Here is a 23,897-nt window from a genome sequence, read left to right as displayed (position 1 = left end):
GATTGCACCCCCACACAATTATGCTTGGGCCACCTCACCAGCCTCTTTCAACAATACACTCATTGGAAAACAGTTCCCCACGCCTTCACCATACTCTCACTCTGCCATGGACTGTCGAAACACAATATGGCTTTCATGAGAAAAAAGCATTGTCGCCAATTTCGATGCTGAGTTGCCCATTGCAGTCGGTTTGGGCGGTGGGAAGCGGTGAGGACAGGACTACGATATGGTCTGTCACAGCAGAGGTTTCTTCCGCGCAAACGTCAACGCACTGTATCGGCACTGATGGGTCTGTTGTGAGTCCCAAGGGTCATGCGTGCTGTTTCCGTCGCTCTGGGGAAGTGATCCTGCAGATGGTGGCGCACAATCTGTCGGTCTTGACGTTCTGATGTTACTGAAGGTCGCCAACTGCGTGGACTGTCTTGGATGCTGTTAGTGACCTGATACCACTCCTGCAGTCGGTAGATTGTCTTAACATGAATAGTAAAATGATTGGTTACCCGCCGTGCAGTCTAAACAACTTGCAATCGTTCCATGACTTGGTTCCTCTGATCTCTCGTAAGTCGTGCCATGGTACGATTGTGTCAAAACAAACATGATTTCAGGCGAGTTTGGGACTCGCTTTCATTGGTAGGGTTGTCACGATATGCACGTGCATTTTCATTTTCACGAATGCCATACGAAACCTTTACCACGTCTGCCTTTTTAGGTCGATATGCTTTTTCATCAGAAAAATGTTGGTAATAACTGTCAATCTGAATTGAAAAACATGTTAACAAAACGATACAATCACAATAAGAACACCATTTTGTAAGAACAAAATCTTGCATTTGGTTTTGAAAGGCGACGTTTCTTTTGTGATTCACTATAGTAGTCTGTCATACAGACCCTGAAACAAGTCTAGAATATGTGGCAAGTCTAGATTTCCACAGTTCCTGAAAAGGAAGAAAGTCTCAGGGCTCCTTTTCATTATATTCCATGATTATTTTTATGAACAGTTGTTTTTTTTCTGTAAAATATGTTCATTTCAGATACTGTATGTTAGTCTAAAGCACTAGTTTATGCAGATTCTCTATAGTAGTTCCTGGCTAGCTATAATTAACAGAACTTGCACAGTGTCCCCAAGACTAGATGTTTCTACCCTACGATATCCCATCCCTGCTGTCTGATATTTATGCCACAGCTACAGATAAGCTTTTGGGTCATTGAGTTATGTACTCGTTTGTGTTCATCTCAATTGGCTATCTTAATGTTCCTTTGTGTAACCAAATAAATTGTACCCACCTCACTGAAACTCAATTGGGTAATTTGTCATTTTCCAATAATTGTAAAAATATAATAAAGTTTAGATGTTATTCATATTGGATCTGTAATATGAGAAACGATAAGAAAGACTGCAAGTTGCCAAGTTCATGTGTTGAAATAGTGCCTCTCAATATACCTCAGTTATTTTATCTATGCACCGGTACGCAAGCCTAAGATTTGACATTTTTGTGTGTACGCATGTAAGATCAAATATATTGAGTATTTACAAAAATTCAAGCGTACTTGTACGCAATAGACTTAATAAGAATTGAGTTTTCACATAAATATTTGCGTAATCTACGCAGATACGCAGTTATCTGTACCTCTGTTATGCTATATCAATTTATGCTTTATATAGCCGCCAATAAGTTGTAAAACTTAATAATAAAAAATTGAATTGATATTTGAAAACAAACGATACAGTGTTGTGATTCGCCTCCAAAAAGGGATAGAATAAGAACTTATGAAATGAAAGTACTGTATCGGATACAAACCGTATCTAAAATATTGTCGGGATAGTATCCTACCGTGGCTTCGCTGTATCGTTACACCTGGATACCAAGCATGTACATTCACCAAATATTTGGATTTATAATGTATATGTCACATCAATAAACAATCATGCTTAACGTGTTGTTTCGGACTTGTACGTGTCAAGCAAGCACTGTCTGAACTTGAGCAGGACACCAAATTGACGACAACACTGGCAACAGATTTCGCTCTCGGCAAAAACAGAGTTTAGCTGTTAATGAGAAGTGTAAGTGTGATTATTGGCACCGGGATGTTTGCAGCACTTAGGCTGACGCTTAGTCTCTGAATATGTATGTATGTATGTATGTATGTATGTATGTATGTATGTATGTATGTGTGTGTGTGTGTGTGTGTGTGTGTGTGTGTGTGTGTGTGTGTGTGTGTGTGTGTGTGTGTGTGTGTGTGTGTGTGTGTATGTATGTATGTATTATGTATGTATGTATGTATTATGTATTATGTATGTATGTATGTATGTATGTATGTATGTATTATATATGTATGTATGTATGTATGTATGTATGTATGTATGTATGTATGTATTATGTATGTATGTATGTATGTATGTATGTATTATGTATGTATGTATGTATGTATGTATGTATGTATGTATGTATGTATGTATATATGTATTATGTATGTATGTATGTATGTATGTATTATGTATGTATGTATGTATGTATGTATGTATGTATGTATGTATGTATGTATGTATGTATGTATGTAGTATGTGTGTGTGTGTGTGTGTGTGTGTATGTATGTATGTATGTATGTATGTATGTATGTATGTATGTATGTATGTATGTATGTATGTATGTATGTATGTATGTATGTATGTAATTGTAACAAATAAGCCCATTTAAATTGAAAAGGAAACCGAGGGAGACCAGATATCCTGAACGTGGGGAATCTTGCCTTGCTTCGTTTAGAGCTTTAGCATTGCAGGGAGGGCTGTGTGGAAAATGATGTGGTTTAGGGACTGTGAGATAGAATACCGGTGACTGATACTTTCACAGAGTTTCATTGAGCGGTTCACTTCAGTTCTCTCTGTGAAATATCTCAGTCGTCAACTGCTCTCCCGCAATGCATCTACGCCACGGATAATAAAGACTTGCAAGTGCTCTCGAGCGGTTGGGTAGCCCAGAGTTTTTTCCTGTTCGCTCTTACGACCAACACAGGTTGTGAGGGACCATTAATCATTTCTACAGGATAATTCAGAAATAAGACTGGACACGAATAAATTTCCATCAGTGATTCGAACTCACACTCTCAAAGTTAGCGATCTAACCCACTCAGCCAGCGCGGCTTCCACAAAGATGGAAACTGGTAGTCTGGATCACGTTATATAACATAATGTTGCATTTGACCACTTTGTTGAAGGTATTGTATAACATATGACCTACACTACCAGTGGTCCGACTTCCGTTTCAAGTTCATTATACATATTAACAGGTTTAATTCATAACAAATATATTTTTGTGTTAAACTCTGATGGTTTATTTAGACAACGGACAGTGAACAGACCAGTTTCAACCCGAATAAAACGTTATGTAAAAGACAGAAGGGTCATCTCAGATATTTTACGAATCTTCTTTGGATTTCAGTCAGTGCGTGAGTGAGTATAGTTTTACACCGCTTTTAGAAATAGTCCAGCAATATTACGGAGATGGTCACCAGAAATGGGCTTCACACATTGTGCCATTGTGGAGAATCGAACCCGAGTCTCCCGCGTGACGAGCGAACGCTTTAACCACGAGGCTACCCCACCGTCCCTCTTTGGATTTCAGTAATCATTGCCATTACATGTCACTTACAAAGTAATACTTCTTAATTCAGTGCCGCAGGATTGTTCAAGCTAAATACAATGTATGAAGGTGGTCTGTATATAATGGAATCAGGACCGGACATTCAAATTGATATGATAACAGGTACAACACTGGGGTACGAAAGCAGGCAATCGACCTATTGACTGAGCCTGCTGCTTGCCGCACTTCGTTTCACGAGCCTGGACCAGACAATCCAGTGGTCAACAGCATGAGCATCGATCTGCGCAATTGGGAACCGATGACATGTGTCAACGAAGTCAGCGAGCCTTACCACCCGATCCCGTTAGTCGCCTCTTACGACAAGCATGTGTTAATGAATATCAATATTCTAACCCGGACCTTCACGGGTAGGAAGATAGAAAGGGTCTTTTCAATAATCTCTGCATTGTCAAACAGTTACAAGGTGTAAACTACCACAAACAGAATCTTTGAATGGCATTTAGAAGTGATACATATAAAGGCAACAATGTTATGGATGTCAACTACTTTATTGTGATGGACACGACGTTTCGGAGTATATTCTTCTTACTCCGTCATCAGGTGACTGAAGAAGTTGACATCCATAACATTGTTGCCTTTACACTGACTGAGTTTGGTTTTACGCCGCTCATAGCAATATTCCAGCAACATCACGGCGGGGGGACACCAGAAATGGGCTTCACACATTGTACCCATGTGGGCATTCGAACCCGGGTCTTCGGCGTGACGAGCCAACGCTTTAACCACTAGGCTACCCCACCGCTCCGTGTGGCCTTTACAACAAACATGATGTTAAGAAGTGCAAATAAGAGGCCATACAATGATCTAAACTTAGTGCTATATGTGTCGACGTAGATTTGAAGCCAACGAAAACGCAATAACAAACTAGCCATAGAAATACAGTATTCTATTGAAACATTCTATCGCAACACTCTATTGAAATATCGGCACATTGTGTTGAAACATTCTATTGAAATATTTCATTGAAACATTTGATTTGAAAGATTTTATTGGAATGTTATATCCAAACAATCTATTGAAATATTATACTGAAACATTCTATTGAAATATGTTTTAGAAACATCTTATTGAAGTATTTCATTGAAACATTCTGTTCGAACATTCCAATAACACACTCTGTTGAAATATTCTATCGATACACTCTGCTGAAATATTGCGCATCCATATGGTCCTTATAATGTTCTTTGAATGAGTGAGTGAGTATGGTTTTAGCAATATTCCAGCAACATCACGGCGGGGACACCAGAAATGGGTTTCACACATTGTTCCCATGTGGGGAATCGTTCCTGGTCTTCGGCGTGACGAGCGAACGCTTTAACCACTAAAAATAGGCTACCCCACCGCCCCTATGTCCTTTAAAGTAGGTTTATATGCAGTAGGAGTTATATGCGAAGTGTGTTGGTATGAAAACAAATGTGGGTGCTGGTTTATAATTATAATGTAGAGAGTCAGGAGACGATGTCATGGTTTCTATAACTTGATACATTGTCCGCTTTACTATGTCAATTTACGCACTTTACCGTAACACTACGGACTATAAAACTTAGCTATGCGCGTAGTTCTCTTCCCAATCTATTCCAAATGATATATCACTGAAGTAGATATTGAAAACGCATGTACAGTTCAATAGTTAGATACAGTTGAGAAACATCCCTGTGTGGATCCTGGGTCCGAATTGGCCCACAGTAACCTATGCTGGTCTTAAGAGGGGACTGGGTTGTGGGGTAGCCCAGTGGTTGTTTTAGGAGGGTGAAGATAGTGTCTGAAGCGCTCCTACAATATACACTATATTACCACGTTTATGCCCGTGTTGGCACGGCAGTCTTGATTCACCTGTACATGCACAGTGAACTCATTATATTATGAATAAAACTTCACTCTAAAACGTGAGGTTTAAATGGCTTTAACTGTCACGTTGTAAATTAAAGCTATAATTAAAAAAACCTTAATAGCATCTGGTTTAAGGGGGCTTGAACATAGTGACAGATGCGCCTGTACATTATAGCTTAACATAATCACGTTCATGGACTTATTAGCAAGACCAATGTGTTATATGTTTTAAGAAAACAATCGCTGTGGCTATATAATAAACCATTACATCTGTATTTACAGATTACATACAAAACACTCAAGCTATCGCATGCATTCAGAGTCCGAATATTGAAAGAAATATTATTTCCCATTTTTATTCTATTTTATTTTGTCGTTTGCTAATGCTGGTGAAAATTACATGTATCTATTTCGTCTTTTGAGGCCTTGTTTACATGAGCTATTTGGATAGTACACGGTGTCACAGCTACCTGTCATTCAGTGAGCTTTGTGTACAAATTATAGCAATATATATCAACAAACATCACACGTACGTGACATGTTTGGCTTGTAGACATGTGTGGGTCGGCCTCAGCAGACACAACATCAAGCCAGACAAACACGGCTCTCCTCCGTCGCCACTAACTCGCTGTCACTCACCCGAATATACATCATGATTACCCGGCGCCCGTGCCACCTAAACATAAGTATAACTCAACGCAATCAGCACTACAAATACTGAGCATGACATATACACCAAGTGGCGGTAGCTGATGAGTTTACATGTCACGTGAAACAACAGTAGATTGATGTCATCTTAATTACGTAATTACATCTATAAATAAATAAATAAATAAATAAATAAATAAATAAATAAATAAATAAATAAATAAATAAATAAATAAATAAATAAATAAATAAATAAATAAATAAATAAATAAATAAATAATTTTAACTGTTATTTAGAAGTTCTTTCAAAGATCTATTCTATGAAGCGTTTATTCTGCCATGAAAAGTGGCTACACAACACGTTTGTATCCTAATGAGTACCCATTGCGCACATACATACATATGTATACTACATGCAATAACTATATGGATAATGATATACAGAATTCAGTTTAAAAATTGAAAACAGTTTTCAATCTATTCAGTTTAAGTGCACTTAATCTGTGTACATCGATTTTAGTTCCATAAATTAAAATTTGCACGTCATATATGCCTCTAACAAAAAATAACACTGGTGACCTTTTTTCGCCTGCAAATACTCCATGAACACAACCAACATGGTTTTTCATGTGGTAATCATTTGAAGCGTCTCAAAAATATATCTCACGACACGCAAAGTTCGTATATTTTCCATGGTCTCACGACGACTGGAACCAGCAAATATTTGGAAGGGTTTGAAAAATGAATTGCAAGTGCATCATGATTAAAGTTATATCAGAGAACACAGCTATATATGGCATATCGCTAAAACATATATCTTATCATCAGAATCAACAATGTATTCTTTGGCTGTCGGTATTTCTTTTTGTTTTTCCAAACTCCCGGCCGCTAAGAATTTCCATTTTGACGTGATATGATACATGTTTTCTTAACTCATTTTTTTCGCTCGTGTGGAAATTTATGCCCCGATGTGTGATGAAAACCTACTTTTACCCTTGACCACTCGTAAAAATACCAGGTCAGCTTGATCTTTCGCCATCTTGATTTATCAAAATAGTCTTCCAAAGAACATCTCGATCTACAGAAAACGTAAAACGTAAACACAATTACCAAGTAATATAAACGTTCAAATTTTATCAAATAAGTCACAGAGTTATTGGAAAGCATGTTTTCTTTTCGCCCGACCGCTCTCTTGGTGGTTGAAGTTAGTGATGAGAAACACATATATAATATACGGGTGTTCTAAATGATGAATCTGCGCTTTTTCCGTGTTTTGATGATATGCAATAAATTAAAGTATGGAGAAGAATTAGCACAGTAAGATATGTTATTGCAATCATGTTGTGAAACATTGCAGATAGAAAGAAACCAAACAACATCATCCTGTTGAAACACATTAAAGGAAGCTGCAGTACTTGACAATCTGTGAAGACACAACCAATGCTAACAAAACTCCTCTTGAAACAAGGCATTATTGGTGCTATCCGTAGAACTACAACTTATGACTATAAAACAGATAACGCCTGGTTACAGTACTTCGCAGAAACTCGTTGCTGTCATGCAATCAACATCTTTGTTCACACCATTCACACTTATTGAATGATGAAGTATTTAGTTAAATGTCTATATTACACGTAACTGTCAAACTGTCTTGTTTACATTTAGCTGATTGTATTTCTGTTAGAAATATGTGTTTGTAATGGAAAAGTATTCACATGAGACAACAACGTGTTTATCACCAATGTTCATTATGAATTTAACAGTTTACAGCTAATTAGACTTACATCTATAGATAGTCTTTAAAACGAACATATCTTACAACGAAAAACCAAAACACCGGGTCTTAAGTTATATCAGGGATAATCTACAACATATATATATATATAGTCTGTATAGACTATATAGTTATATACTCTCCCTGGTTATATTAATAAAAGGAGCCTTGAGATTTTCTCCATTTTCAGGAACTGACGTAAATATGTTCTATCTACGGCTTTGTTGAAATAAATGTTTCAAAGGAAAACAGTATTTAAATTATCTTAATTAAGTATAATCAAAAGGAGTCCAGGGACTCTATTTTCAGGAACTGCAGTAATCCACACGTGCCCGATACTATAGACTTGCATCGGCTGTATTGGATAAATCGGTTTCAAGGTCTGTATATATGACGGACTACGGGAGGTCGGTATTTAGAAATATATCCTAAGCCCTCAGATCGTCCGTGATATCCATCCTACATTACGCAACCTTATCATTACACAACATCAAGGGTTTACGCAGCCTTGTAATTATCGTGCATCCCACCCGCTGTCGACAGGTGTAAACGACGTGGTGCATGGTGTAGGAGTTCAGTCGGAGTCCTCACACCTCGGGTTATTGCAATCCTGTCACGCCCACCTATCTTATTACTCTCGGAGCGCCGACGTTCAGCTGTATAAACACCGGCTGGGTTATCTGTGTAGTACGCGAAAATTATCGAACTATTTCTGAACTCGTTTCAATTTTCTGTCTCGTTGATATTTGTTGGAAGTGTCAATTATATACGACTATCATCATCACGCCTATTACTGCGCTAGTTCCGATGCGTGGAATAAAGACACAAGACAAATTATAGGAAAGACTTATTTATTTATTGAACAGTATTAAGAATAATTATCTCTTTGAACAAACCTGTTTTATATGCCGAAGATATTATATTTGATATATAATAAAATTATACATATCGCTTAATTAAATGTTTTTAAGGTCACACGCTAATAAAATAAACTAGACTATTTTTAAATGCCGCAAGGTGGAATTATTGTTTAAACCAAATTTCCCGCACCCAGAGTGGTTACATCAGATCCGAGAAATGAAGACGACTAACTATCTTCTACAAACATCTTGTAGTTTCACGTGTCAAATAATCATTCTCTGATAAAACAAAGGTTACGACTACTCCATTAAACGTACAAACACTGTCTATTTCAATACTAGGCTACTCATCATTCCTTTGTCTTCTTATACCGTACAATCACTAATGCGTAACGAGCATGACAACGGTCAATCACTTCAACTCACATGATGACGGGGAGCACCGCTATGAAATTTGACACTTCGCTTGTCATGTGCGGTATGCCAAACATTCTAAGGGAGGTAACTCGTAAACACGATTTCCTGCAATCTGATTGGCTAAAAAACAAAAATTGTAGCATTCGCCGCCATATTCAAAGCACCTTGTTGATGTGATTTGAAGTTGTTTCGTTGATTACCTTCTTAATTTACAGTATTTAAACATCGATAGTATTGGATCAGATCGCCAAAGTGTAAATAGATATCCAGTTGTGAAGCATATAACATCATGGATGAAGAAAACGTGTTCAGGTAAAGACATAACTTGATTTGATGTGACGATCCCACGTCGTGGATCAAGTTTAGTGTTGACTGTCAACCGGCTAACCGATGACATGCTCGTGTTATCCATTTTCCAGAATGTATGTGCTTAGGCTACGTGTACTGCCGATGTGTGCAGTGTGCAACTGACCCCATATCAAGTTTCAGTATTTTTTTACATTGGTCTGTCTGTTTCTTGTTTGAAAATAATAATGAAGTTTTTAGACTTCCGGTTCTAACCGACCAAATTTGTTGTTTGGCTGCCCGAGTGGCCACTGTCCAGGTTATCCATTCAACCACTTCCTTCAAACGCGATCTTTGATAATAAGATAACCATAGATTCACAGAATGTTTCAATGAATTAGGCTTTCATCTAATTGATAGTGTGAATATGTATTTTACATGGGAAGTATCAAGGGAAAAGCAGTTCCTAAATGTGAAGAAAATGCTGCTGTCATTTTTAAACATAACCCTAATCTCTATGGTCTAGACGATTGATTTCTTGTTTTGAGTCCCATGTTTAATTTTAAGCACAGTCTATAGATAGAACTTACATATCTTGGAGATGTCCAATTATCAACACAAAATTTAGGAAGACACATTGCATCTGATGTCAAAGTAGCCGAGAGCCACGGTGCGGTCCTATATACAGTCAAGTCATGACCATGACCATGTCTTGACTGTATAGGACCGCATTGCGGCTCTCGGCTAAAGTCAAAGTAGCAGCAAGTGGCAAGAACTGTTTTACCACTGGTAATAGGAGATTCACTCTAAAGTGTGTAATAAAATATAAAAAACAGAACCTTCGAACCTTATCTAGATCTGCCCACAGTAACATTAACCACATATCCCAACTGTCATTAGATTGTTCGGTCCAGACTCAATTAATAATTACATGTAACTGGAATACTGCTGAGTGCAGCATTATAAGCAACAAACCAATCTACTTAACCAAGTTCATCCTAGTAAATGAGACTAAGTCTTAGTTTAGGTACCAGGAAAAATCACAATAAATGACCAACAGTTAATGCATCACATCCTTCAGCTAGTCCAGTTACATATACTAAATTTTAAGTATGTATCTCAGCTTCATTCCACTTCTTACCTCCCCCAAGTTGTGTGAAAGATCCTGTTACTATGGGTGTTAGTATCAAGAAAGTGGTAATGAGGCAAGTGTTCACCTGTTACATCTGATGCAAAGACTGCCTCCATATATCTGTGACTGAGAGGATTTCCTGCTGAGACCCATAGATACCACCCCAGCCACATGTAACAAGCAGTAAAACGTGGCCAGGGGGGTGTCATTATGCAACCAGTCCCTTTGCTTATGGCCAGTCACGCAAAACTGGGATGCAGTTCTAATATCTGTTTAGTATTGACATTTCCTGTAAATCATGAACAGTTGATGGGGAATTTATAGAAGAAATGTAAACATGTTCTTGTTTGTTTCTAAAACTATGTTAAGGATCCTTGTGTCTTAATTAGAAATAAGATGAGTCTGTTATTAATGTAAGTCTTAATTACTATTACTACTAATGTTATATCTTTGTAGAGGTAACTTGTATTTGTCACTGATCATAAGACCAAAAGTTTCTTTTTAATATACTGAATGCACATCTGTTACTGAAATAAGTAAACCAAGTAATATTTTTATCTCAATTTGCCTGCTTGTTTGGAATTCTAGATAAATCCACATCAATAAGGTTTTTTTCTTTCTGATATGTTCTGTATATTAGTATGGGGGCGGTGGGGTAGCCTAGTGGTTAAAGCGTCCACTCGTCCCGCCGAAGACCCGGGTTCGAATCCCCACATGGGCACAATGTGTGAAGCCTATTTCTGGTGTCCCCAGCTGTGATATTGTTGGAATATTGCTAAAAGCGGCGTAAAATCATACTCACTCACTGTATATTAGTCCTAAACAGTATTTCGCGAACTATGAAACTGGGAATAAATCCCATGCAAATAGCAGTTCTTAAACATGGACAAAATTGGTATCATTCCAGTAGACCAGTTCAAATCTGAATGAAATTTGAAAAATGATCTTCTTTAGCCCTCCAGGATAAGTTGAAGGGAATCTTTTGAAAAATCCACCAAAGCCATCACTGAATTAAAATGATGTACATTGTTCTAGCCATTATTGTAGTAATTGTCATTAATATTCCTGCATATATTTTATGACCAAAATGTTTGTTACTTATTACATTGTAGCTGTCTTACCTGTAATCACATACCTGTGTTATGTGTCATGTGTCAAATGAAACATACAACTTTATGGATGACAACTTCTTGTTTATTGCACAGAGCGACATTTACATGTAGATTTTTACACAGTAATCAAGCTAAAAGTGACAAAACATGCTAAACATGTATGTTTTACTGGAAATTTTGTTCTGTGTAGTTCTCGCGCTCATGAAAGTCTCAATCAATGTTATCAAAGACAGAATATCTCTTACTAAAGATAATCATACAATATGTTGTTTTAGCACTCTCATTAGTTGGTTTAGCATTTAACTTTTCAGAAGTGGTAATCCAGATAATATACAAACATGATAGAAATAACAAGAGACTAATTAGCAGTTTGGTGTGTGTTTTGATAGGGCCAGCAGTGGCTGGTTCGAAGTTGGCAGGTCCAGTACCACACAGTACAGGAATGAGCCGGGTGTATAGACAGCAATATAGGTGGCTGTCAGGGGGACCTATTAGCACCCTTTGTTTTTATGGAAGAGGGCTACTGAACCTCTCATGGTTGATTACCTAGTTTAGCTGGCACTAATCCCTTCCAATAACTCTATTGTTTTATTGCGCCTTTAATCTCTTTGTTAGGAGGACTAGAAGCGAGAAGGTTTAACTAAATCTTGAAAGGCTGTAAGAAGTAAAAGGCACCCCGTAACTGGAAATGCATAATCAGCATTAATATCCTCAAAGGCTGAAACAGGGACACTTTACACCTTTCCAAAAACATTTCTCCTTTGAAGGCAGTGGCATAGTGTTGATGTAATTTGTGTGTTGATCTTTCTCGGGGATTTCATGGTTAAGGCGTGAAGGTTGTAGTGTTTACTTCATGGGTACTAGGTTAACACCTTTTAACTTGTATGCATGTCATAATATAGTTGATTCTAGCACTTGACTGCCACCCCCTATATTTTGTCTGTGTTAGTGTGCTACATCTAATAGAGCTTGTAATATACAACCTAATCGTGTGCCAAATACACATTATGTCAGGAAGCACATGTTAAATCTCCAAATCATCTTCACCTGTCATTTGGCAACAACATTCAATACACATGCACTTGTCATTGTGGAGAGTTTTCAAGAGGGAAGGTAGCAGTTATTTCAGTTAGAGTTTTTAAAAATATATAAAACTAAACCATTTTTGATCAGCTGAATGATTTAACATATTTATACATAATGTGTATATGAAAGTATAGGGTAAAATGAAAATCCTGTGCGATGTGCAAGCAATTAATTTTGAATATAGTCCTTCAAAACCCAATCTTTGATATTATGTTTCTATGTCCAGAAAACATGAAACAGTATTATTGTTTGTTTCCCTTCAAATAGACTCTATCAATGCTGGTTCTGAGTCCAGGGTCCCTCAGAGTTAATGACCACTTCTTCTTTCAAACAAAAACATTATTTCTTTTCAAAAATGTTAAATATTTCAAGTCTTCATGCACAATAATGCTTAAAATTGACACTTATTTCTTAATCCTCGACCCTTTGCAAATAACAAAGGGTTGGCTAAGCTGGTAATAGGACAGGAAATTACTAGGGGGCAAGGTCCCTAGGGTGCAGTGCAATTTCATTGGCTCATCCAGCCATTATCACATGACCTGGGGCTAGCCAGGGCCCTTTATAAGGGGCTCTGGGAGAAGTGACCTTGATTCATTAAGAAACTGCACTAAGACATGGATAACCAAGGCACCTGTGAATTTGAATGTTGTGAGGCCAGCAAGGCTGAAATATTTTATTTCACTGACTCTTTGGAGTAAGTTGGAAATACCCTCTTGTGATATGTGCTTCTGTGTGATCTGGTCATGATGCCCCATCATGTGAAAATATGGAGTGTTTCAGTAGTGTATCAAGTCATGCTTTTAGAAGGATTTACAAGACTTACTGTTGTGCTTTCTATATTTGCACGATTTGGGATTTCTTAGGGATGCATTTTAGCAGTGATATCACTCTCCTTCTAATGTTAAAGCATCATGAGGACAATAAGAATGTTAAACTTTTTAAGGAAGTCTGTGTCTGTTATTCAAATAGGGCTATAAATACTCAGGTTCTGCTTGATCCCTGTCTTTATCAATACTACTTTAGTACTGTGGTAAAACAGAAGTAAAATTATTTATTTTTTTGTCTTGTGAACCTTGTTGAAAAGGGCACCGTCAATACATTTGTTAATTTGGGGATTTGTTATGTAGGTGTCTCATATATACATGATGAAAAGGTAGAATTAGGGATTTGTATTGGTATATTTTAGAAATAAATATATTTTAATTGTCTTTCAGAATGCCTGAGAAAAGAAGTACCAGACGGAACTCAATATCTGCCATGTTTGAGCTTCCTCCCTTTGTAAGTTGCATTATTTCATCATCAGTACTTATAGTACTTATATACTTGAATGCTTATTGTAAGGTATTTCAATAAAAAAAAATATAAATTTTCTGTTTTAGAACTTAATGTGAAGTTGGCAGTCCTAAAACATTCCTAGCCTTGCTAGCAGAATTGTGTAATGTTTTATCTCATAGATAAATTATTAAATAAATATTATTTATGTTATTTATTTTCTTTGATTCAGAAAAAGAGGAAGAGGAAGATAGATGATGATGCGTTGAGTGTACAAAGCTTGGATATTTCATTGACAAAGGTAAGCTACAGTTTAATTCATAGATGTTTAAGAAAAACTGTCAGTTATTTGTGTGAAAAAACTCCAATGGGAGAACACACCCTATGTTTTGGAGCTTAGTGGAGCTTGCTAAGCTGACACATGTTATTGCATTAGTTTCTAACTAATGTCTAATTAGTGGTATAAACAATTTCAGTGGGAAAACAGCTTAATTGGTATGACATCAGGAACTCCCAAATCCCGGAGATAGGATCCTCCGACATACTATCAGTGTTCACGACCTATTTCAGGCCATTGATGACACGAGATCTGAAGCTGTTTACTCATGTGTACTCTCCCAAACCAAACTCATCTTGATTTAGAAGTCAGCTGTTTATGACAGAAGTCGTACAGCTTCTTTTGCTTCTTTCTGACTGTGTCGCTATCACCGGCATTGTGTATTGATCTGAATATGAAGCTGTGATGCAGGGCCATGACGTCAGATCACAGCTAAGACGCTGCGTAGTCAATGTTCCTTCCTTACAGCGGCATCCCTGTGTTCGCTTGCTCTATATTTGTGATAAAATGAGCTATTTTTAATATCTGTTTTTAAATCGGGTTCCTGATATGCAAGCATTTTGTGCCTCTCAAGTACACGTCATACAAATTGCAAAGAAATGTTGGATAAGAATGTCCTGAGTGTTTGTAATACTGGTATTTTTAGTACGAGTAGTACCAGGTCTTTTAGGCCCCATTAACAAGTTTGCCCAAGCAGATGGTCTCTAGTCAAAGAGGCTTTGTTCTTCCTTGAGTTATGGTGCAGGAAAATAGGTTGTTGATTGCATGAAAGTTATTTTAGGTTAGATGACTTTAAAATTATATGTAATATTTGTACAAACTCAGTTCCTTGCTGCTGATATAAATATGCTGTTTACCTTTCTGGATATGTTTGTACATTGTATCAGTTGTATCGGAAATTGATTTGCTTGAATGACTTCTTTGTGCTAATTGCAGCTAATTAATTTAAATCTGGAACATTTCAAATAAGATGAACATATATTTAACAAATTTTGCCTGAATCATTTTTTGTATTTTAAGAAATTCACCTTAAGTCAATTTTATGTTTTATACTAACTAATATCATTAACCTAAGTAATAAAACATAACTATCTATAATGGCAAACAGATGCTTTAAATTTAAGATTCCTGTTTTTGTCCCATGAACTGTCTAAATCAAGTTATTATTTAATATTGTGTCCTAACAATACTGATACAAGCAGTGTGTGATCAGTTAAATATACACACATGTTTGCCTGCCTTTAAAGGATAAACAGTATGGCACTGATTTTGATTTTGTAATCATGGGAGCGTACTGTATCTGGAGCCAATGTATGAACATCAACATCCTATATATGGCTTATTATGGACGTTGCCAAACAACCACTAGCAGGCCGTACACATGAGGCAACCTTGAAAACACATCAAAAATTGTTCCAAAACTGTGATAAAAGCATGAAAATGCTTATTACATCTGCGCTGTTGCTCATCTGTGAGCGTAGTTGTAAGCGTGATGTGACGTCACAGACGCTACAAATGTCTATTTGTGAGTAGGAGGTTGCCGGTGATCATAGCCTCGTCACATAGCGATGGAGTTCCGCCAGATCAATATTGTAGTGGCTGGTGTAGTGTTGTTGCGTTGATCTCCCAACAAACATCCAAGTCTCTGTGATGACTTGATCAGTTTATTACACTGACTGTAGGAGAGCGGTTGCTTTAAACGATGGCTGCTCATCTTGAGCCTGATTTGTCTTTCTACTGTGCCAGCACTGGGCCTCTATTTGTCATAGGTGGAGACTGTCACTGCAGTGCAAAGGTAAATTATTCAAACGTTGTCAGTGTCATGCTGAACTTTAAAAATACTCTCACACAACTTTTCGAAACTTTTCATGTTTGTCTGTTTTTCGTTTATTTGTTCATATTTATCAAATTTAAATATTAGATGTTGTTTTCTTTCAGAAAAAGAGTCGAAGATCTATTCTCAGAGTATCTTCACTCGTGAATCTTTTGTCTCCAAGCAAATCTACATCTAGCAAGGTAAGCATCAGTTTAGATTGAAGCTATAAAAAGTGAAAAAAGAGGCGCTTTATTTCAATTAAATGAGAAACTTCAAATCTGAAATGATTTTGTTTCTGGTGAAATGGAATTAAGAAGATAACTTTTTGACAATCAGATATTTTGTTGTTTTTCAGCGTTTCAAGGTTCCCCCCACCCCCAGCAGACAGAACCTGTCCCCTTACAAGGCTCCTCAGCCCTCCCCTGAGAAGCGACGTCTCACACACACGGACTTGGAGTGACATGATGGCTGACGGGGGTAACCACCATACCCTCACTCACAAGGACATTAAGAGGCAGGAGGTCAGTTGAAAATATAACTGGAATGATACTACAATGATTTATTTGACCTTTAAAAAAATATTTGAATTTGAAAAAAAGTAAAAAGGCTACTCTGAAACTAAGTAACTTTGGGAATTTTGGATTTTGGTCAATAAAAATAAAAACTATTCAAACTGTTATTGAGATATTTATGTTGACTAAGTGACTTTTCTGTCTTGGGTATTTGACTATTAGAATATTTTGAAGTCCTTTCTCAGATTTTATTTTTGTCAGTTGCAAACAGTTTTCACTAAAATTATTCCAGAAAATTTAATTCCTGGTTAAACTTAAAATAACAGAAAATTAATTTCTTTCTTTGTTTTTCTGAAATCTATAAAAACTGGATGTACCCCCTGGGTAATACAAATTCCCCATGGTCACTCCATTCTCAATAACACCCTCTTATACAACTGCAAATACAATCCTGTTAAGTTAATGGCAGTGATAGATCCCCCACACAAGGCTTGACTGAAGTAGAATCTGATGCTTATTCCCCTCTAGAGAGTGTCAGTTGAATGATCAGTCAGCTTGGACAGTGTTGTGTGGGTGTCTTCAACTTAAAGTGATCACTCTTTCCTAACGTTGTAAATAGCCTGTTTACATCATGACCAAATCTAATACTCATTTTTTATTTAAAACAAAATATTCCTTTTTAAACCTATATTGTCCCAGTAATATTGTCCCATTAATTGCATGTAGTTAGGAATGGTTATGTTTAGAATATAGCATTTTAGTAACCATCCCTGATTGATCGTTCCTGTATTGTCATTGAAGGCATTGATTTGTTCTTTGTCCTTTTGACTTTGCTAGGTTGATCAGAGAAAATCTTTATGTTTATTGAGATAACTGATTGCTTTAAAAATAATGGTAAGTTTACACAACTGCGGTTGTTGTAACAATCTTAATGATTTGTTGTGCTTGTTTCTGTGGCGACAGTGGAAGCTTTATATAGGCTATCAATAAGTTATAACAATTCTTGATCAGAATAGCAGGAACTGATGGCTGTGATAGACCGATCATGGTCTGCGACAGGGTTATTTTGGAACATTGATTTCTGTCTGACTTATTTTTATTTATTGATCAGGACACTGTGCATTGTACCTTAAACCAATTTTGTTAATCTGCTATCTCAATAGTTTAGTTATTATTAGAGATTTTCTTGATTTAGTGAATCTGATCATGTTTTGTATCAAACGGTTGGTGTTGTCTCAGCAACTGTAGTACAAGTCACGAAAAGGATATTGTAAACTGGGTTACTTGCTTCCAGGGAGCTATTTCAGGATTCAAATTAGATTCTTGCCAGATTTTATGAAAAATTAATGAACTAACTCAATCAACAGATCTCATTTACGTCAGAATAGGATATCTTTTAGACTGATTAAATTCACTGTCTTTTTCATCGAATTTTCAGCCCTTAAAATCTGGACTTGAAAAAATAATACTTTAAAAACAATCAATTAGAAAAGCTGTACATGTATATCATTTTACTCTATGTGTTATCTTATTACATACTGGGTGTGAAAACTTGATTAAGTGTGTTTATTCATCCTGTCCCGGTTGTAATTTGAAACTGATGTTCTTTAATGCTTCAAAGTCTGGATATGTGTGGGGGGTCATTATCATTGGTCACGATTCTTGTAGGCAGTTCAAAGAGAATTTTCCGTTTACATTGAATTCCCTGAAGAATTATCCCACTGCAACACTAGTGACGGTAATGATTATTGACAGTGTGTATTAGATATAGAAACCCACTTCAGTGTGCAATGGCAGAAGGAATCAATAATACTTGCTGGTGGCTTGTGTGTTAACTGAATGAAGGGCTCTAACCTGTCTAACTGATACAAGGCTGGAATAAAATACATGCCATTGACCATATAAGGAGTTCTGAGGAGTGGCCCTGACATGTGGGGGTTACAACTCAATATGTAGAACCTGACTTGGTAAGGATTAAAATAAACTCCTAGACACCTTGTCAGTATTCGTAATTAGACCTTGAATTCATACTTTAACCCAACCAACTAAAATCAATAAAAAATGAGTGGTTGAGAAATAAATTGTAGTATTATTGTTGAACGACAAAATAATGTTTTGACCTTCAGTTCTGATGAGAGCACTTTGAATTCAAAGACTATTTGACTAATGAGTTGTTTAAACTAATTAGATTTTATTTTTGAATTAGAGCCATATCACCCTTTCTTTTGGTTGATATTTAAAGACTTAGTTTTAGTTTAAGACTGAAGTCAGAGTCTACTAAAATTCCAATAAGTGAACCTTTCTAATAATGCTCCATGTAATAACAATAAAGATCCAAGATCTGTTCAATTTGTTGACACTGACTGCCCAGTTCATATTACATCTGGCTTTAAATGTGAAAGCCATAATTTTATTAAAATGTGTTTTCAACTGAGTTTAAAAAAATGTTTAATCAAGTTTTATTTCTTCCAGGCCATCTATGAGCTGTATCAAGGAGAGCAAGATATTATTGAGGATTTGAACAATGTCCAGAAGGTGAGAATCGATAAAAATTACGTCACATAATTATCAACATGTTTGCACCATAGAAAAGCACAAGCGTCAGAAATATATGAAAGTGTGTATGCAGTTGTTTGTAATTATATTGTGATAACAATCATTCATGAAAATGAAACCACTTGTCATATACATCATAACGTATGTAACACTGGTATGTATTGACGTATATTGCACAGCTGATTGTGGTAACAGGTGTTGCCATTGGCTATTGACGTCAGGTTGAGGGTTTGTTGATACATGGTGTAGTGTACAGTAAACATTTCATTTATAATTATAATTATATTTATAATATATAACTTTCAGAACTACAATGAGTCAATGGCCAAGCTTCAGTTAATGACTGCAGGAGAACTCAAGCAGATATTTGGACCCATCAAGTCCCTACCTCAGGTGCATGAAGGTGAGACACATTGATGGTTATGAGAATATAGTGATAATTATCAAACTGTTCCTTATACAGCACTTTAGGATATGGTAGAGGTTATTTTTCGTACACATCCTTTACATTTGAATTTTTGTATTTTCAGATTTAGTATCCCGCCTTCAGAAACATAGGCTACCTGATGGAACAACACAGGGCATTGGAGGGGGAAGTTCTGGAATGGGTAAGAATGGGGAAAAAAATTCAAATGGTTTTATCTCTGTAAATTGACAAACCCATTAAATTATTGAACACTTGGAAAATTCATTACAAATATTTGCGCTGTTTGAAATTGATTAAATGTAATGATTTTATTTTTATATTTCCCTTATTCTCAGATTTCGTCCTTGGATGCGTATATCGAGTTCTGTGCCAACCAGGTGTTTGGTAAAGCACTCCTGGACGAGAAGAAGACTGACCCGGCTGTTGACGATTTCCTGGAGAGGTGCCAGGAGTCTCCTTTCAGTCGCAAGCTGGACTTGTGGAGCCTTCTGGATGGAGCTAGGAGCCGATTTGTCAAATACCCATTGCTGATCAGAAGCATTCTCAAATATGTAAGTATTACTATGGGTTTATGATTCAGTACCAAATATATGTCCTAAATTGAAGACACATGTGAAAATTTAATAACATTCGTAACAGTAATGTAAATTTATTAAGATATATTTTTATGACAGTACAATATTATCTTAAATTTATTACATATTTATGAACTTAAAATAGTATCTTAAATCTTTGATACATCCGGTGACTTGTGACACTGTTTATTTATATTATTGTGTTTTTCTGTTTTACTAGACACCAGAAGATCATGAAGATGCTGGTTACCTTCAGGAAGCTGTAAGTAATCAAATATTTTATCTGGTAAACTTTCTACCTATTCTCTTTTGAAGAATAATTAACATAAAGTTGGCATTAGTATTGACCCAGTGTTTACACGACCAATGTCACAGGGTACTGATTGTCCCGTCGTTGTTCTTCAGATAAAGTTGGCAGAGTTCTACATCGCTGAGGCCGACAAGAAGACAGGAGAGGCTAAATGCAGCTACTACCAGTCACGTCTCACCTACATCTATGATGATCAGAAACTACCGGAGATCGATGACTCTCACAGCCTCATCTGTAATGGAGTCCTTAAGAACAACAAAGGAAGCGTAAGTTTTCAAATCCAATTTAGCTTGTTCACTATGGAATAGTTTCAATTAATATCTGCATAATATTCATCAGAAGAATTGTCAATGGAAATCCACCACAAAATATTAATCCTTTCCTGTTTTAATCATTATAATCAAGCTATTGCTACTTTGTTCATATCCTGTGTCTGAGATGACAGTGACAACAAAGTCCACAAATCATCAAACTGGGAAAATACCAATCTTATACTCATTAACCTAAATAGCCAAATGATGATAAACTCTAGGGCTTGTATATACCGATTTAGTTCACATCATGTGTCAATGCTCATACTAAATTCTTTTCTCTTCTCTCTGCAGAAACTGCACTTGTTCCTGTTTGACAAGGTGCTGGTACCGACTCGTGTCACGAACCAGTACGGGTCTCGGATGTACCAGGTGTACCGCCAGCCTATTCCAGTGGAGGACCTTGTAGTGGAGGACCTCATGGAGACAGAGATCAAGATGGGGTCTTTCAGGTCCGCCTTCAGTCAGTCACAAACAGGTACGTGTCTGGAGAAGGGACTTGTCAACTGTGGTCTCATCATATCTTTTATGTCTTGAAGTTATTTAAACAAAATTTCAAAAACATCTGTTCACATTGCTATCTGTTTCTTAGTTTTTCATTCACCTGATGAAGGAGTAAGAATATACTCTAAAACGTTGTGTTCCTCAAATAAAGAAGTTGACATCCATAAATTCTCGCCAGTCATGTGTATATTTTTGCTCACCATTTTCAAGCAAATTCTTCACAAACAATGTGGTTACAATTTGACCATTTTCTATTTCAGTACGGAATGTCTTCAAAGTTTCATTCAAGGACAGCACAAAGGGCCAGTCACACACTCTCCTTGCCAACGATGAACATGATAAGCGCCAATGGTTACAGTGCTTCCGCCAAGTCACAGATGAAGTGCACACGATAGCACCGACACATTCGGACAAACGGGCGGCCTAGCCAATCAAATTGGTGCTCGTTTTCATCACTGCCAATCAAAAGTGCTCTTTGGATGGTCACCTGACCATCCTTTCACCGACAGACGAACGACCAGAGTGATATTACAAGTGCCAAAACATTTCACTCGTTGGAATAATGTCATTCCATAATGCATGTGACATACTGTGTGGTCAACTGTGTTCTCTTGATTCTTGCATTTCTTCTTCATGGATACTGAACACAATTTGTCCTTGTGATACTGTGAAAATCCTTATTTATTCCTCTATTTCTGATCTCTTCATACTATCCACTCAACACCATGGAATGTGAATTTCCAGTTTTGCTGTGTGTCTTTGGAATTAACGCTGTCTTGAGTTTCGACCAGCTGTCAGACTGATATTGACGGTCTATGGTCTATTATTTTTGTCGTTGTTTGTTAAAGAGGCAGCATTGATGCATTGTTATGTCAATCAAACCCATCAGCCGAAAGTGCTCAGTGTGCAACATGGAGAATGGAAACAGAATATTATTCATAATCATGAATACAATTAATTTTGTATGCAAAAAAATCAACAAAATATAAACAACTATTTTTAAATATCCAGTTTCAATGATGTCAATATTTATGGTTATGAAGAAATGTATGTACGTTATATATCACTGTAATGATCATAGATGAAGAATACTCAGAGGTGTCGGTTAGATGCTCATACACATAGATCACTTACAGATCATAACAGATATAGTAGCAGAATAATACTAGAGATGACAATATTCCCTATATTCTGAACACGCCTTGTACAAATCTTGCTCATGTGATTCTATACCAAATCTGTATTGACAGTTTGAGGAAACTTTATTAAAAGTTAGATGAAACTTAATAAAAATGAGTTTGAAACTTTCAGTAAGGGATCTGTGCAATTGTGCTCAGGTGTAGACAGCCTACACCATCTAGTGCTCATTCTGTAGATAGTGCAGTCACTGAATGCATAATAACTAAATGCTGAAGTTGCTTCAATTTAAATCAGCTCATAGGTTAGATGTTTTCAGTCCTTTCTAACACTTGCTCACATTTTCTTCTCTGCTCATTTTTAAGAAATGGTGTTCTCCAAAGAATGTAGTTAAGTATTTGTAGTACACAATTAGTATATTGTTTAGTATGGATGGAAAAGTATTTGTGAAAGATTTCACTTAAGCCTAATTTATGCAATCAAGATTTTTTTGTATTTTTATATTTTTCTTTTTTAAATATCTGTATTGATGTTGTTTTCTCTTACCTCATGTATGGACATATCAGTGTATAGCTGCTGATCTTTCACTTTGTCATTTAGGGGCAATTAGCCCGCTCTAGTCTCTTCAAGACAACATATTATTTCACTTCATTCTTTTATAAACTTCCCTCAACCCCCCTACCCCACGCCAAATAAGAAAAAAAATTACATTACTAAACAAAACAATTTTTCAAGCTAAATTTAAATTTCTCAGACATCTGACATCACAATTCATTTATTTGTTAAGCTGTATTTGAATATATATTTTTAATGTTATCTTGGTCATACATCTCACCTCGTAAGTAATTCCACTATATTAGGAATGTGAAAGGATGTTTTATCCTAAATTCACCCATTTCATATACCCAGATCATCATGGTAGAAAATTAAATATTTAATGCCAAAAACAGAAGCGAATTTTGTGCCATTCCCAAACACTTCTGATTATTTTGAAGGGAATGATTCCTGTATTCCATTCTACACTGTACATTATCTGTTTTTATTTTATATATACCAGATTGTATATAATCCCCTTGAAGGGTTTTGTACATACATGTATAAAGCATTTGTTACATGGACTCGAGCAGAGTGTTATTCTGATATTGGTTTTGACAAACACGTCAACATATCCTTCAAACGATGTTCATGTGCTCTTGAAGATGCACTGTACTATAAGTATGTAAATAATAGTTCAAAATAAATATCAGTACATATGAACAAAAGATGTGGTTTGTTGTTGTGAAACAGAAAAGGCTATTTCTCAGTTCCGAGACCTTCAGGAACGTTAAGTACTGTTT

The 23,897-nt window shown here is 36.4% G+C and overlaps 1 protein-coding gene across 1 annotated transcript; it reads left to right on the top strand.

Moving 5' to 3' along the window:
- Nucleotides 1-9,342: 9,342 nt before the first annotated feature.
- On the top strand, nucleotides 9,343-23,246 carry LOC124270159 (neuroepithelial cell-transforming gene 1 protein-like). Its single transcript, XM_046705191.1, is given in 15 exon segments — nucleotides 9,343-9,500; nucleotides 14,018-14,081; nucleotides 14,308-14,376; nucleotides 16,351-16,428; nucleotides 16,584-16,670; nucleotides 16,672-16,749; nucleotides 19,213-19,275; nucleotides 19,603-19,699; nucleotides 19,827-19,885; nucleotides 19,887-19,904; nucleotides 20,059-20,274; nucleotides 20,519-20,560; nucleotides 20,704-20,874; nucleotides 21,214-21,397; nucleotides 21,684-23,246. Coding segments are annotated over 15 exon segments (1,416 nt in total). The 5' UTR covers nucleotides 9,343-9,477; the 3' UTR covers nucleotides 21,851-23,246.
- Nucleotides 23,247-23,897: the final 651 nt, after the last annotated feature.

The sequence above is a fragment of the Haliotis rubra genome, unplaced genomic scaffold, assembly GCF_003918875.1.
Source record: "Haliotis rubra isolate DU_JTF1 unplaced genomic scaffold, ASM391887v1 Scf15, whole genome shotgun sequence".
Taxonomy (NCBI): Eukaryota; Metazoa; Mollusca; class Gastropoda; order Lepetellida; family Haliotidae; genus Haliotis; species Haliotis rubra.
This window is presented reverse-complemented; position numbering and strand designations above follow the sequence as displayed.